General features: G+C 40.5%; 1 protein-coding gene across 5 annotated transcripts in view; it reads left to right on the top strand.

Moving 5' to 3' along the window:
* RRP15 (ribosomal RNA processing 15 homolog) overlaps positions 1–10,243 on the top strand; it is a 46,628-nt gene extending 36,385 nt beyond the window's left edge. For 4 of the 5 annotated variants that reach the window (XM_073338873.2, XM_078852266.1, XM_073338874.2 and 1 more), the window contains one exon: positions 4,765–5,244. In XM_073338873.2, coding sequence (XP_073194974.1) covers positions 4,765–4,917 — 153 coding nt within the window. In that variant the 3' untranslated portion in view covers positions 4,918–5,244. Of the gene's footprint in view, positions 1–4,764; positions 5,245–5,584 lie in introns of those variants that run through there. The other variant, XM_073338871.2, reaches the window with a different exon arrangement.
* The last annotated feature ends 4,209 nt before the right edge of the window (positions 10,244–14,452 follow it).

The following is a 14,452-nucleotide window of genomic DNA, read 5'->3' as shown; positions in this document are numbered from 1 at the left end:
CAGGGATTGGCAACCTTTGGCGTGTAGCCCACCAGGGTAAGCCCACTGGCGGGCCGGGCTGGTTTGTTTACGTGCCACATCCTCAGGTTCGGCCGATCGCAGCTCCCACTGGCCGCGGTTCACCACTCCAGGCCAATGGGGGCTGCGGGAAGTGGCACAGGCCAAGGGGTGTGCTGGAGCGGCGAACCATGGCCAGTGGGAGCTGCGATCAGCCAAACCTGCAGATGCGGCAGGTAAACAAACCGGCCTGCCAGGGGGCTTACCTATTGCCCCCTTACCAAAGGTTGCCAATCCCTGGTCTACGCTGAAGCGCAACAGTGACCCAGCTGCTGCATTGCAGCTGTGCTGTTGTAGCAGTTTGTGTGGGCATTCCCTCAGACTTAGCCTAGCCCAGGTGGAGCATCCTCTCTGCAAAGCAGACCCGTGTGGTTGTATCCACACAAGTAGTGTGCTTATGCATGAGAGGCTCTTGGAAAGATGTGGAGGGGGTTGGCTGTCTTTTAGTGTTTTGCAAGTGACCGTAAGCACAGCTGCTGTCTTGGTACAAAAACATATCTGGTTTTGGGAACAGAATAGGGTTAGTCTGGGTGCTCTGGTGAGATAGAGGTCATCCCAGAGCAGTAAGAACGGCTGACCTAGCATGTGTCCAGTCTGGTGTTGGCTGCCCAGATGTATTGTTCTCAATGCTTCAAGCCAGTGTGAACATTTATTTTTTTTTGCATGTCCGATATCTTTTATAATGTGCCCGTGTTGTGCAAGGAAACAAGTTTCCAAGAGATGCTGTGGATTAGATTGCTGTTATCAATTAACCCATGCAATACTTCTGAATATTATCGGTGAAAATATAAGAAGCCATCTATGAAATGTTCTCCAGCCTCTTCCATCTTTTAAAGTGATAGATGGAATTAGCCATCAGGCCCCTGTTGAAACTGTGGAATAAAACAAAATAACTTGAACATCACTAGGAAACAGCGACTCTTCAAACATTATATATACACGTTGTTCTAGTCTCCTGAATGTCATAACCTGTTTGAAGAACAGTTTGCTCTACACATGTGAAGCCCATGGCATTTTACTCTTGCCTTCCCAAAACAGTCCTTTTGTGTAGCACTACACGCTAATGTTTACACACTTTTTTGTTTTCATTTGGGGATGTTCAGAAGGGACTTCAATACTGTAATAAAATCTGGAAGATGTGGACAAACAGCTGAGTGAAAGCTCAAAGCAATCATGTGGAATGAAAGCTGGTTTACTTGGCAAGTGCCAAGAATCAGTTTGTTTTTACTTAGATGAAACTAGATTATGGTATTTAAAACCCTAGGACATGAACATTCTTACATAGATAAAGCACGTGGTGAAATTAAACATGAACTAACTGCTAATTAGATGCACAGATTTACTGCACATTTTCCTAGTACTTCATTTTGTTTGTGTGATATTACAACACCAAATAAGTCAGTTTTGTATTTTCTTCCGTCCTAATTCATTGACCCCTTTGCTTTTTCCGTTCTGCAGTAGAAGTGCCGCACTGTTAAGTGGGATGAACATGGGTTTTCTCCTTGTGGTAATATATTTAAAACTGATAAACCACCTGAAAGTAAATGCTCATCTTCCAGATTGAGACCTGATGCTGCTTTCTAACGCTTTAGTTAATGCTTGCACAGGTCTCTAATCCAACTTTACATGTAATTCATTTACACAAGAGATGGTCGCTTTACTGAAGTTCAACATCTGGTTTTTGCTGAAGTCCTGTTTTCCAGGTGTTGCTGAGCCAAAAGGAGGCCCACTGGCTTACTGAAGGTCAGATGATACTGACTTTGAATCCGTGGCTGCTTTCCTGGTTCCTAGCCCTTTGCTCTAATCCCCTAGAACTCACTGCTGCTGCCTCTTGTCCTTTATCTTTTTAAACGCACCATGTGGATTAAAATGTAGTGATCTTTTTCTGTTGCATTTTTCTTTAGCAAAAGCAGCTTATTGGAAAAACAAGCTGGATTTTTTCAATTGAGTATTTAGAGTTTTACTTCAGTGTTATATCCAGACTGTGGTGATTATTGGGTTTAGCAAAGAAGGGTTTGTGAGTGTTTTCTTTCATCATTTTAGCCTCTCTTCCCTGACAGGGTAGATGATGAGATATAAAACAGCTGGGGCCCAGTCAAGTCCCATTATCTCAGCAACAATTTTCTTTTTAAACTGTTCTTGTGCATTCTGGCTATCCGCCAAAGGGAACGCCACTCTGTCTTCTGGGCAGAGCTCTTCTCCAAGCAGCCGTAGAGGAGCCCACCCTGCATGCAGACCAAAGAGACTCCTGGTTTGGCTACTAGAGACTTTTATTACCCAGAGTTCATTGATGTTTGTAGCCTTGAACAAACATTTGCAAAATATCCACATTAGCCTTTACCAACATGTTAACTGTTTTTGAGTTAATTGGAAATCATTAAGGCAAGGTGAAAAAGTCTAATGTAGACAAACGCTGCAGTAGGTGGACGTCAGGCTTCGTGTGCACACAGTTTTTGTACTAGTTTAATTGTTAAGAGGATGATTCTTTTACTGATCTAGTTATACCAGTAAAATCCTTAGTTGTGCTGGGATAAAGGGGCCTATTCCCCTTCCCATATGGGAAAAATGTATACCGATAACTGAGCCCATGCTGTGGGGGAAGCAGGTGTTACCGGTTCCATACTGCAGTGCAACTTCTGCGTGGAGCCAAGCCCCCTGTGGAGTTAATCAAGTTCTCTGGAGGCCATTTGGTGGAATCTGAGACACTGCTGTTGGAGAAGAGGGTGTTGCTGATTCCGTGGTGGCTGGAGATGGGAGAACTACTCCTTGGAACAGAAAGTGGCGGAAGTAGCTGTAAAGGCCAGGCAACCCGTAAGAAGTCTAAGCAGCAGCTGCACAGGGTACTTTTTTCGGGATTGGGCTTTTGGGAACTCTTTTGAGAAGGATGTAAAAGAATAAAATAACCAACCCTATGAGAGGCATCATTTTAACACAAGTGCAGGACAAGTTGTAATTCTAGATGAAAAAAGAAAAGGAGTACTTGTGGCACCTTAGAGACTAACCAATTTATTTGAGCATAAGCTTTCGTGAGCGACAGCTCACTTCATACTTCATCGGATGAAGTGAAGTGAGTCTCTAAGGTGCCACAAGTACTCCTTTTCTTTTTGCGAATTCAGACTAACACGACTGCTACTCTGAATTCTAGATGAATGCTTCTGTTTTTTGACAGCTATTAGCTTAAAGATCTCGCTCTTTATGGAAACACAGGTCTGGCCCAGAACTTGTATTCATTATGCAGAAATGCTTTCTTGCTAGTCTTTTTATATGTTTGCTCTTTACTAATTGACCTGAGTTTTCCAGTCTCTTTTTTTCCCAGGGCACTAAATCCTTATAATCTCTCCCTGCGATCACATGAAAGTAGGCTTACACATATTGCGTTCTGTACTCTTTAATGTATAGCATCTAGAAATGCACTAGAACAAGGAAAGGCATGCATAAATGTGAAGAGACTGACTATGTGCAGTAGGCAGAGCAACAACCGTCAAGGTGTTTATCTCATAGTATTCTCATTTCAATTAATTCCTTGTGACAAGATTCATTTAATAAGATAGTATTAATCCTGACATATCCCAAAGCACGTTACACCAAAGTTATGTGTACGCGCTGTACACATCATATAGCATCACGAAAGTGTAAGTGCTTCTGGGGTGACAGTTTACTAGTCAGTGATAGCAGTGCAGGGGGAGAGGATACTTTTGGCCAGGAACAGCAGGGAAAACCCCTACTTTTTCTGTTTGTCTATACAGTTTCATCTCAAAAACCCTTCAGTGGTAAACTGCATGTTACTTCATTCATCTGCCTTCCAAAGGTGAAGCAGACATTGAGCCATGTTGTTCCTTGAAATATTTCACACCGGAGGCTTAGATCACTAAACTACCACTCTAGTACATGGAACAGTTTTGAGTGTTTATCTTCAATAATATAATATAGGTAAAATTCGTATAAACTGTATTGCTTAAATTATTTCCACAGGGTGGTGCTGTTGCACCGTCTGTGTTTTACCACGTAATCTTTGGAGATCTGCTGCCTCGCAACACATTAAATGATAAGCTAACCAAAGCTCTTTGTCACCCTTCTTTTTATTAACCCCCTGAGCCTTTAAATATTGCCTTAGTTAAACCATTTTCATGCAGAAGCAAATTTGGAATCAAGGTACTGTTGGCTTGCTGACCATAGATCAAATTTCCATTTCTTTTGGAAGCATCTTTGTACCATATGTAGGCCCAGGTAGTGAGGCAATAATAACCCACATAAAGGGGATTTGGTTCACAAATCACAAAATATGTTAAATGTTAAATTTGTTTTTTACAAAGCCTTTATTAAATCCATATTTGTATTGCAGAAATGTGCCAAAAATGTTCTAATGAAGCAGCACCTGGGGGTTAATAAATGATATCATGAGTCCATTTTGATTGCCAAAAATGATTTTACTAAAGGAAGCCATGCCCAGGGTTGACTGTTTAGTCCATGAAAAATAATTGTTTTGTTTCCATATTTCTTTTATTGCTTTGTCAAGTTTTTTTATAATTCGCTTGCATGCTTGTTTGCACTGAAAGCAAATGAAGTCAGCCCTCAGTTTGTCTGTGTTTTTTCATGCATTGTAAAAGTGGGTTTTGGGAGGTGGAGGGGGTATTGTGGTGGCTCAGAATCCTCCACACTGCCTGATTTCCGCATTCACCTTTTCTGTTTTTGTTTTATCCTATTCAGGGTGAAGTGAAATCTGATGAAGAGCCAGCATGGAACATACTCCGTGACGATTTCATGATGGGAGCGTCTATGAAAGACTGGGATAAAGAGAGTGACAGGGAAAGCAACACTGGACAAGATGATGGACTAAGGCAGGATAGTGAAAGTGACTGATGGATGAAATAAAAGAATATTCAAGATAAAATGTTAGTTTACTTGAATAAAAAGCGCTACATTCTGTGAATGCACAGCTTTTGGGGATTGTAGAGATGCCTATTTTAAGGAAAGCAAAGACTTTCTTAGATTTGGGTGTGGCTTCTTTCCTCATTAGCTTCAAACTTTTATTTACCAAAACTTCACTCCCTATACTGAAATCCTGAAATATTTTCCAAAACATGTATAATTTTCAACATCTTTCCAAAACATTTTGTACAGTCAAAATAGTGGCACCTGCCCAATGAAAGATATGTTTTGCCAAGGTCATTAAAAGTGAATACATTGGTCATGGCTATTGACGTATTATTGTGCCTGCATTTCCAAAGCTAGGTTGCACCTTGAAAAGGTGTTAGCAATTTGTAATAGAAATGGCTTCCAATAAACACAGAAATTCCATCATCTTGTAAAGTTATTGGTCTCTTGTAGAGTCTGCAGTCCTTTGGCCAAGAAAGATTTTGTAGATAATAAAGAAAAGTTATGTTATGTTATATGACTAATGTCATAGTACTGGTCTCTGAGCATTGATTTGGTGGGAGACAATGGACACTTAATTTAAAAAAAGAAACTGTGCCTTATGACTGATGTCATCTCTTTATATTTTCTTTTTTTTTTTTTTTCTTTGCAGGTCTTAAGTTAATTGCAGTACAAGACTGGTAGGAGATGAAAGGTGCTCTTGTGGGTTGGTTTTTTTTTTGTTTTTTGTTTTTTTTTTTTACAATAAATAAAACTTCAGGGGGTGATGTTGAGATTCAGATATTCCACATTCAGAAAGGAACTTCACCTGTGAGGTCCATGGCATAATTGCTATGACAACTGTACAGCTTGATTGATTAATGGTTTTATAAAGCGCTGTCTGTACATGATGTTGAATTGTGTCAAGGAAGGGTCACTGCTCTGAATTGCTTTTAGTATGAAGATCAGATTCTCAGTTGGAGTAGATGTGTCGCTCTGTTACTAATTTACCCCAGTTGGTAATCCGTTCCTTAAAGTACAATGGGTAGAATACATATACATGTAAAGAAAGGATAGTTGTGTGGATAAGGAAGAAAAGTAATTCAGGGGACTGAATTCTGTCGCCCCACCCCGCCCATCCATAGGCTTGCTGTGAGAGCTTGTGTAGGTCAGTACCTCAGTTCCCCAATTGTAAAATGAGGATAATACTTCATGGGTTTTAAGGCATAATTCATTGATATTTTTAAACCACTTTGAGATGATCTGGAAGCTTTTACAAAACTGCCAAGTATTCTTGAGTCTGCTGATTTCTCATGCACCGAACTATCTTTGCATCTTATTATATGCAGGGCACTAAGGAGTGCCTTCACTAATTTAAAAAAAATACTCTTAAGTATTCCCTTATTCGGCATCTAAGTGAAAATATAAAGGACATCATTGATGTAGTAGAGACAAACTATAAATGTTAAATTGGATTTAAATTTCTTAAATAATATGAGTGGAGGGATTTGTATATATTATACCATGTAAATATAATATACATATATAATTCATAAAACCAGCCCCTAACAACTGGCAATAGTTCTGTTATACTGTAGCCTGTTAACGCATCTGTTATATATTGTAGCATAACTCTTTGAGGAGAACTCGAAGCTAACAGCAGAAATGTTTACGATTTCAAACTGGTTTGAGTGTGAAGTGTATTAGATATCTAAGGCGACATTAGCTTGTGGCCTCATGATTATTATCACAAATGAAGGCATGTACCCAAAATATAAAGTGGCAAAACCACAAAAGTTTGATGTACATTTATCCCAACTTCTGAGGATTTGACATCTGTATAGTTATTAAATTAGTAGAATTGGCATCTCATTTATGCATTAATGTAAACAAATATTTTTTAAATAAGATAATATAGCTCGAATCTTATAAAGTACCATTATAGTTTCATATCACATTTCTTGGTTGCTGCAGAGTTTAATTACTTTGAGTAAAACCTCCATGGGCAGCCTTAAATCTATAACTTTACTGAACAAAGAGTTGATGATGCTGATTTAAATTTTCTCTGTGGTTTGTTCTTAAGGCCAGGTACTGACTTACATCCAACATCTAAGTCCTGTTTGAGATCAGCAGTATTTGGCTCTGACCAGTGGCTTACTGAGAACAACTACTTTAAAAAAGATGAATTTTTCCTACCAGAAAGTTGCTTGAGAAACTATAGTATATTTTGAAATGACTACATTTTATAAAATTATTTTTAGCAAACATTTCCATAATCTTTGTTTTCAGAACTTGTTTGTATGCACTTAGGTTTTTGCAGTAAAGTTATAAGTGACCAAAGCATTGAGTTGCCATTTATAAGTGTTTTTAAGAAAAACACGGAGAGATTATACATCAAAGATAACGTCTTAAAAGCTATAATTTTAGATGGCACATCAGCAGCTGAGCGTTGTGTGTGTAGGCCACATGTATTGCCTTTCAAAACCCTTAACGTACATAACTCTGACCTTTTTTATGTACTACTTCACAGACTGCCTAACCAACCCTCTCCTATAAAGCCTCCTTGCTTTTTCCTTTGGGTTGCATACAATATGCTGATGAATAATTAAAATCTAAATCTGAGCCATGTTTTTTTAAATTAATCTTAAATAGGTGCTTTACTTGAACTGAAATCTGCAAAGCATCAGCACATCCATACGCTGTTTGAATTGCTACATTACTGACAGCATTATTGTCTAGCTTTCAGTGAAGTACGTATATGTGAACTTCAATCCTGCGACTTCGCTGGCCAATACATATTTTTGGGGGACATGCAAATATTTTAATATTTCATCAAAAACAAATTCTTCCTCCCACCACTTCTTTCTCCATCCAAAGTAATTCTGAAACATATTTCAAGGCACGGAAATGGTCCACTTAGCTTAACCCAACTGCCTTCTACCTTCTCTGTACCCGAAACATTTCTGTGAACACAAGTCCTGCCTTATAATTTGGTATTGTGGTTAAAGCCCAGCTGGAGATTTAAATGTGTAGTAAAAGTAGATTCCTGTTGTATAGGAGCAACTCTGAGACTGATTTCCTTTCTCAAGAGGGCAAGGATGATCAGACCCGTGGGCTCAATAGATGCTCAACACCTCTGGAATAGTGTGGAAGAGACAGAGCTAGAACCCACGTCTGCTGACTCCCTGCCCTCCCTAGCAGTGCCCTCTTCCTCTACTATCGCAGAGAGAGCAGAACTTGGTTCTCCAGATCAGTCTCCTGCTCCCATGAGTATCCAGGCTTCAGAAGAGCTGTGCTACTGCCTGACAGGAGAAGTTCATGATCCTACTTATCTTTATATGGTGTCTTTTTACATCCGCAGAAATAAAGACACCTAGGGCTGGTTCCAGATGTGCAAGGCACCAGGTAGGCTCCATAATATGCACATTGGAAAAGGATTCTTGGCTGCATGGATTGCAGAAAATAAATTTTCATTGCGGGGAGGAGCAGTTCACCTTAATTTGTTGGTTACTTTTGCCTTCATCTTCCGATCACCTTTCAGCTTCTCTTTCTGTGAGGAAAGGACCATCTTCCCCTAGCAGTGCTTCGGGTCTGCCCCGGTGGGAGAACTTTTGGTGGGCTGTTCTTGGGGTTTATAGAATATTCTGTACTAATTCTACTGGGGCGTGCACAGGCTCTGGGAACTTCCCTGCCATGGCTGCTTGAGTGGGGAGAGCTGCCTGCCTGCGGTGCCTCTCTGTGGCTGGTGATCTCTTGGTTCGGGCTGAGGAGCGTCTCCCTTCTGAAGTTGTATGCTCTGACCAAGATGAGCAGAGTGAACCAAGCATTCCCTTAGTAGGAAGCTGCTGATTGTGGGCCCTACCTGTTTTCTAGTGAAAAGGGGAGGGGTTTTTTTGAAAGAATGAAACTGTTCTGGGCAGGGTGAGGCTCCTAGAACAGGCTGACCTGTGTAGCTGAATGACCTGCATGTCCCTTGAGCTATCTCTGCAGTCACCACCAGGGAGGAAGGCAGTAGTCATCTCACCTCTAGCTCTTTGCACAATAGTTAGAAGAAGGACAAACCCTTAACTCTTATTAAATTGGTCCTGGCATCCTTAACAACCAGACTGAGCAGTCATCAACTTTGCTTTCTTACAGCCCGTGCAAACCGATCAATGACTTATCCAGGACTTGCTGCAAGCTAGAGGCAGGGGAAGGCTTGAAATGTCAGGGAGCCTTGAGATCTTGTTAAATTTTGATCATACTTGGAGCAAATGTGCAGAGATCCTAAAGCCAAATGAGGTTCACATTAAACACATAGACAATGAACAGATGCTTACAACCTTAGCCAGGGGTTTTGCATTCTGCAGTAGTTGGGAGGATTGTGAGGATTCCAAAAAGGCAGTTGAAAACTTGGTGACTTCACTCCCCTGCTTTCTGATGTACAGGGGAGATGCTTGAAGCAGAATGTTCTGAATAAGATAATAAATAATACCACAGGGCAAATACTGTAATTAAAGATTACAGTTGGGGAATGAGGGGATAGGGGCTAGCTTCCTTAGCTGTCTTACAACAGGCATTTGCTTTCCAAGGCAGTTGTTTCTTATCGCTCTTATCTTTGGGTACACATTGACTGAATAGAGCTTGACTCAAAATGCGTAGCTTCAACACTGAATAAAATACTTGCTTTTAGCCTCATGCAACATTTCAATCTTTAGAGTGAGTTCAGTCACCCTAACATGTACATAACTTGTGTGCTGCCAAATGCTTTAATAAGTTTAAAGGGGACCTTTTCAAAAGCTCCTAAGGGATTTAGCATCACACGACTTTCAATGGGATTCTAAATCTTTTAGGTGCTTTTGGAAATCTTCAGATAAATCAACAGTATTTTGTTATAGTATCATAGTTCATCCATTCTAGTGAGCTGACCAATAGCCTCTTCCCTCACTCCAATGAATGGCGGAGATTCTCATGCACCCGCATGCAGATTTTCAGTAATAATCTCAAAGTTCTATTTTCAGCATTTCTATTGGTCGTAAGATTGCTAAATAGGTCTGCATCCTGCAAAAACTTACACCTGAGGGGTCTCATTCTGTAAATTGCATATATAAATCTTTGCAGGCTTACAGCCCTAATAACTTTAAAGGATATTAAGATTCCATTTATAAATGGTTAGTTAATACATGATGAATAGATGTTATAAGCATGTAACAAACAGGAGTAGTGTGTGTCATAGATGGTTACAAGCACATCAGTAGAAGGTGTTGTCGATAGTTGTATACCATGGTTGTAAACAACATCTTGACTATCCGAATCCATAAAATGCATTAAAACATCTGTTAACCCATTATAAGCTCTCTTATAAATGTCATTTTAATATGACGTGTGGCTGATGTGGTTAGTTTGTTGAGTGAGTTTATCTCTTTGTCAACTGCAATTCTGTTATCCCCATCTGGAGAGAGACAGTGCAGTTCCTAATTCGAATGTTTCTGAAGTATTTCCTTTGCCATAATCTTGCCTGGGATGGGCAGGAGATATAGTGTCATTAATTAAATGAATGTTCCTGATTATTGCTTGGCATATCCGTGCGTCTAACCACATAATGAATTTTAGTTAGCATATGTCTTATGAAGTCATTTCTTTACATGAGAGAAGTAATTCATTTTTTTTGTATGCGATGTAGATGTTAAATACATGTAAAACATGTGTATGTTACATAATCTATTAGAAAAGTGCAGACGAGGGTTTAAAACAAGACACAAGGATCCAGGAATTCTAGCTTTTATTCACAACCCTGCCACTAATTAAGTGACCTTCCCAAACACCTCCAAGGAATTTTTAGGGACAAGAGCTTTCCCCATTCTGTTACCAGCACCACATGGGCAGATCCCGGCACCCTGTGCAGAGGTTTTCCATGATCAGAGCCTTAATAAATATTTCTGAAGTGTTTTTAGATTCAAGGATAAAAGATACTATGTAGCAGCAAGATGTTAATAATGTTCAGAAAGTGTGCCTGGTATGCTTTGTATAATAATTTTTTTAAGACTGAATGAAATATTCAGTAACACCCTGTTAATCTCTGTGCTATTTTTTATTTTGCAGGCACATGACTTAATATTTCTTTATAAAACATGTGGTTTCAGAAAATTCCTTTAGGCTAGAAGTTTGCAAGTGGTGCTACTGATTAGCATCATATCACAGTAGGACCATGCTAATGTTAGTGACTTAAGACAACAGGATCTGATTCTCACATACATTCAGGCCTCTTCACAATGCCAGAACAGGGTGTCAGAGCCACAGAGTGTAAGCACACACATCAAATAATATTTTAAAACTGACAACAGTGAAATAATACATGGAAATTCAGTCTTGGAACTTTGGGTAGTGAAGGCCCCAGTTCTTGCAAGGTACTCTTCTCTCCCATTGCAGCACCTTGCAGGATCATGTGTGAACCTGCCAACTCCACACCTGTTTGTCATCTCACATCAGCTCAACAGAATTATAGCCTTTATTACATGGCTAGTTTTCTGTGATATTATTTAATTGCCTGGGGATTTTTTTGTTTTCAAGTTTTTGGTGCCAAAATGAAGGATTAAAAAATTAAATTATGTGAAATGTACTTAGTATGTGAAGAACATTCCTCACTAGATTGTAACAGTTTTTAGGTAGATCAAATAGGAAAATCAACATACTGGCTGTGTCCTTTTAAATTCAAGTCCCTTTAAAGTTTGCTTTTTGTGAGGTAAAAAATGATCAGATGTCCGTATGACATACATAAGGCTAAAGGCTTGATGCTGGTAGATACACGGCACCCGCAGACTTAATTGGTTTCAGTGGGTGTTGAAACATTCTGCAGGATTGGGTACAACACACATAATCTAGACTTGGTCCAGGAGACAAATTGTTTTCCTGTATAGGGTCACAGAACTCAATATTTGGCCTCCTGTACGGTGCCATACCAAATCCAAGGGCTGATTTGTATCCTTCCTACATCATGGTAGCATACAGTACTGGTAGATGGGCTCCAGGGCTTGTGATGGGGTGGGCAATATTATCAAGGGGGCAATTAGTCAAGGTAAATTGATAGCAAGGCTGACTTTGGGAACTTCCTTGTGCCTGTATATAGCACTCTCCTTCCTGCAGGTTGAATTTTGGCAGCTGGGTGTATGATTCTGGCTAGCTACTTGAGAATAAAAACCATAGACTGGCCCCTTGAGACTTGAACACACACAACCCGTCTGATCTGCTGCTGATTCAGTAGGCCAAGCGTAGGGCCAAACCACGATACAGCGTGCCAGTGATCTACACTGGTGAATAGAGCTTTATGGGACGGATGAGCTGTGGCCAGAGCTCTGGAAATGACACCCAAGGTGACATAGGCAAAGTCACTTCACCTCTCTGCCTTAATTTCCCCCAGCTGTAGCATGCAGTTAATACTTGGCCCTGTTTGTAAAGCAGTGGGGAATTACATCTGGATGTACAGCAACCTAGGCCCAAAATGTTTATTAAAAACTAAAATATAATGAAGAGGTTTATAAAATTGCTGATTCCAGCTCTGTTTTAGAGTGAAAGGGGGACAGGCGTCTGAAAGGAAAAGGATTTAGCTCATGCAAGATGCTAGAGCAGAAGGTCTGTTGACTGAAGTCTGTTTATTGACACCAACAGGGCCAGAGGAGGTTTCTGCCACACTGCCTTGCCATTTGAGCTCCGTGCCGCATTCCATCCTTGGCCGTTCTGCTCAGACAACTAGCGCCTGTGTACATATGATAGGTAGTTCTGTGAGGTGGAAATCTGTGCACTCCGACCATTAAGCTTATTTCACCCAGGATGTTCAGACAACTATTAGCAGTTAATAATACTAGCAACGTGTGTTGCACTTAATCCAGCAACCTACAGGTGGCTAAAAATCCATTTTAACTAGCTACCCAATACTTTCAAACATGATGAAAAAATACTTGGAAGCATGCACATTGATGCAACCTAACATATCAATTCCAATGGATGTCTTCCTAATTAACCTTTTTTCATCATCATCGTAAAGTTATCCAACCTGCTGCACACATATAATTCAGTGCCATCTGTTTCTCACTTTAATACATGATTTATAATTAAGTTTTAGCCAGATTTTCCAGCAAGATAATACAAATCTACCGGTCAATGAGACTAGATGTAAAATTGGTCAACACAAGGGGGAAAAGGAAGGAAGAAATAATTGAACAGAGTTTGGGCCAAGATTCGAATGAAATTAACAAAATTAAAAGAAGACACTCTGAGTAGCCTCCATCCAGCAGCTGTGTACAATGCTGAATGGACCAATAGGAAAGATGCAAAAAGGAAAGGTAAAGCTACAAGGGGGAAATAAATGTCTGTACAAGGAGGTCTGTCAGACAGATTCCTCTGAAGTCTAAACTTTTCATAAATTGGATCAGGAACGCTCCAGATAGTTAGGAGATAAGTTCCTATAATTAGATAATGGCCAAAGGGCAGATAATTTAATATGTATTAGCGCAAAGAGAGGGTCCTTTTCATGGTATTCTGAGTCCTGGGTCCCAGTGGTATAGAAATCCAGTTTGCACAGCCTCTTTGTCTCCATATAATTCTATTTTTTGCAAAATGTGCTAAGAAATCTAGGCTTCAAAGATTTGCAAAATATGCTACAATTATTTTGGTCGTCTTTATGGATTTAAAGACCTGGCGGGGTCTCTAATCCACAGCCTGGTTGGGTGGAAGAGAGGCCTGGCCGAAGCTGGAGCTCCCAAGGGCATTTTATTTGACTCAGTTTCAGTGCCTCTGGGGCAGGGTGTGTATATGCTCTGCTGTGGGAGCTCCACCACCTTTTTACAGGGTGCTGTATGTACTCTCCCCCATGTTTGTTCCCCTCCACTGCGGGTGGGGTGTGGACAGAGGAGCAAAATCCTCATGGTCTCCGGGACGGATTGTCTGTCTGACAGGTGTGCAAGAAGTATTGACTTCCTAGTGCCCTGTTTTCTTCCTTCTATACCCCAACTGTGAGCACCCATGCAAGACTGGCTACCATCTTGCCCTATGGGTGCTCTTCATTGAAATTACTGGACTCTTAGAGTGCTAGACTAGGAAGTGCTCTGTGACCAGACAGCCTAATTGCTATGTACATCTCCTGAGCTGCCTGCTTCTGCAGGCCTCAAAAATTGGAAGAAAGCTCCATGTTATAGTCTCCACCTGCTGCAACACCAAAATAGAATACAATGAAGGACACAGAGAAGGCAAGGAGGAAGCAATAGGTGGGGCAGTCCTGCTCTTATTGAAGTCAATGGGAGATGGAATAGATAGAGCCTGGAGGCCCTTAAAGTTTGCATTGATGCGGAATTACCTACTTTAATGGAAATAACATTTTCTGTAACCTCTGTTCCTTGATTCTGCATGTATGATGGAATAGGCTTACTGTAATAAAAGAGGCTGCACCAAATTTGCATGGGAGTGGGGCAAATGTGAGTTTAGAAACAAGAACAGCTGAGAGTTACATCCCTGTGTGTGGGTGGCCTTTGCAGCTGCTAATCCATCCTAGATCGGGCTTAATTTGGAA

Source organism: Lepidochelys kempii, chromosome 3, assembly GCF_965140285.1.
Source record: "Lepidochelys kempii isolate rLepKem1 chromosome 3, rLepKem1.hap1, whole genome shotgun sequence".
Classification (NCBI taxonomy): domain Eukaryota; kingdom Metazoa; phylum Chordata; order Testudines; family Cheloniidae; genus Lepidochelys; species Lepidochelys kempii.
This window is presented reverse-complemented; position numbering and strand designations above follow the sequence as displayed.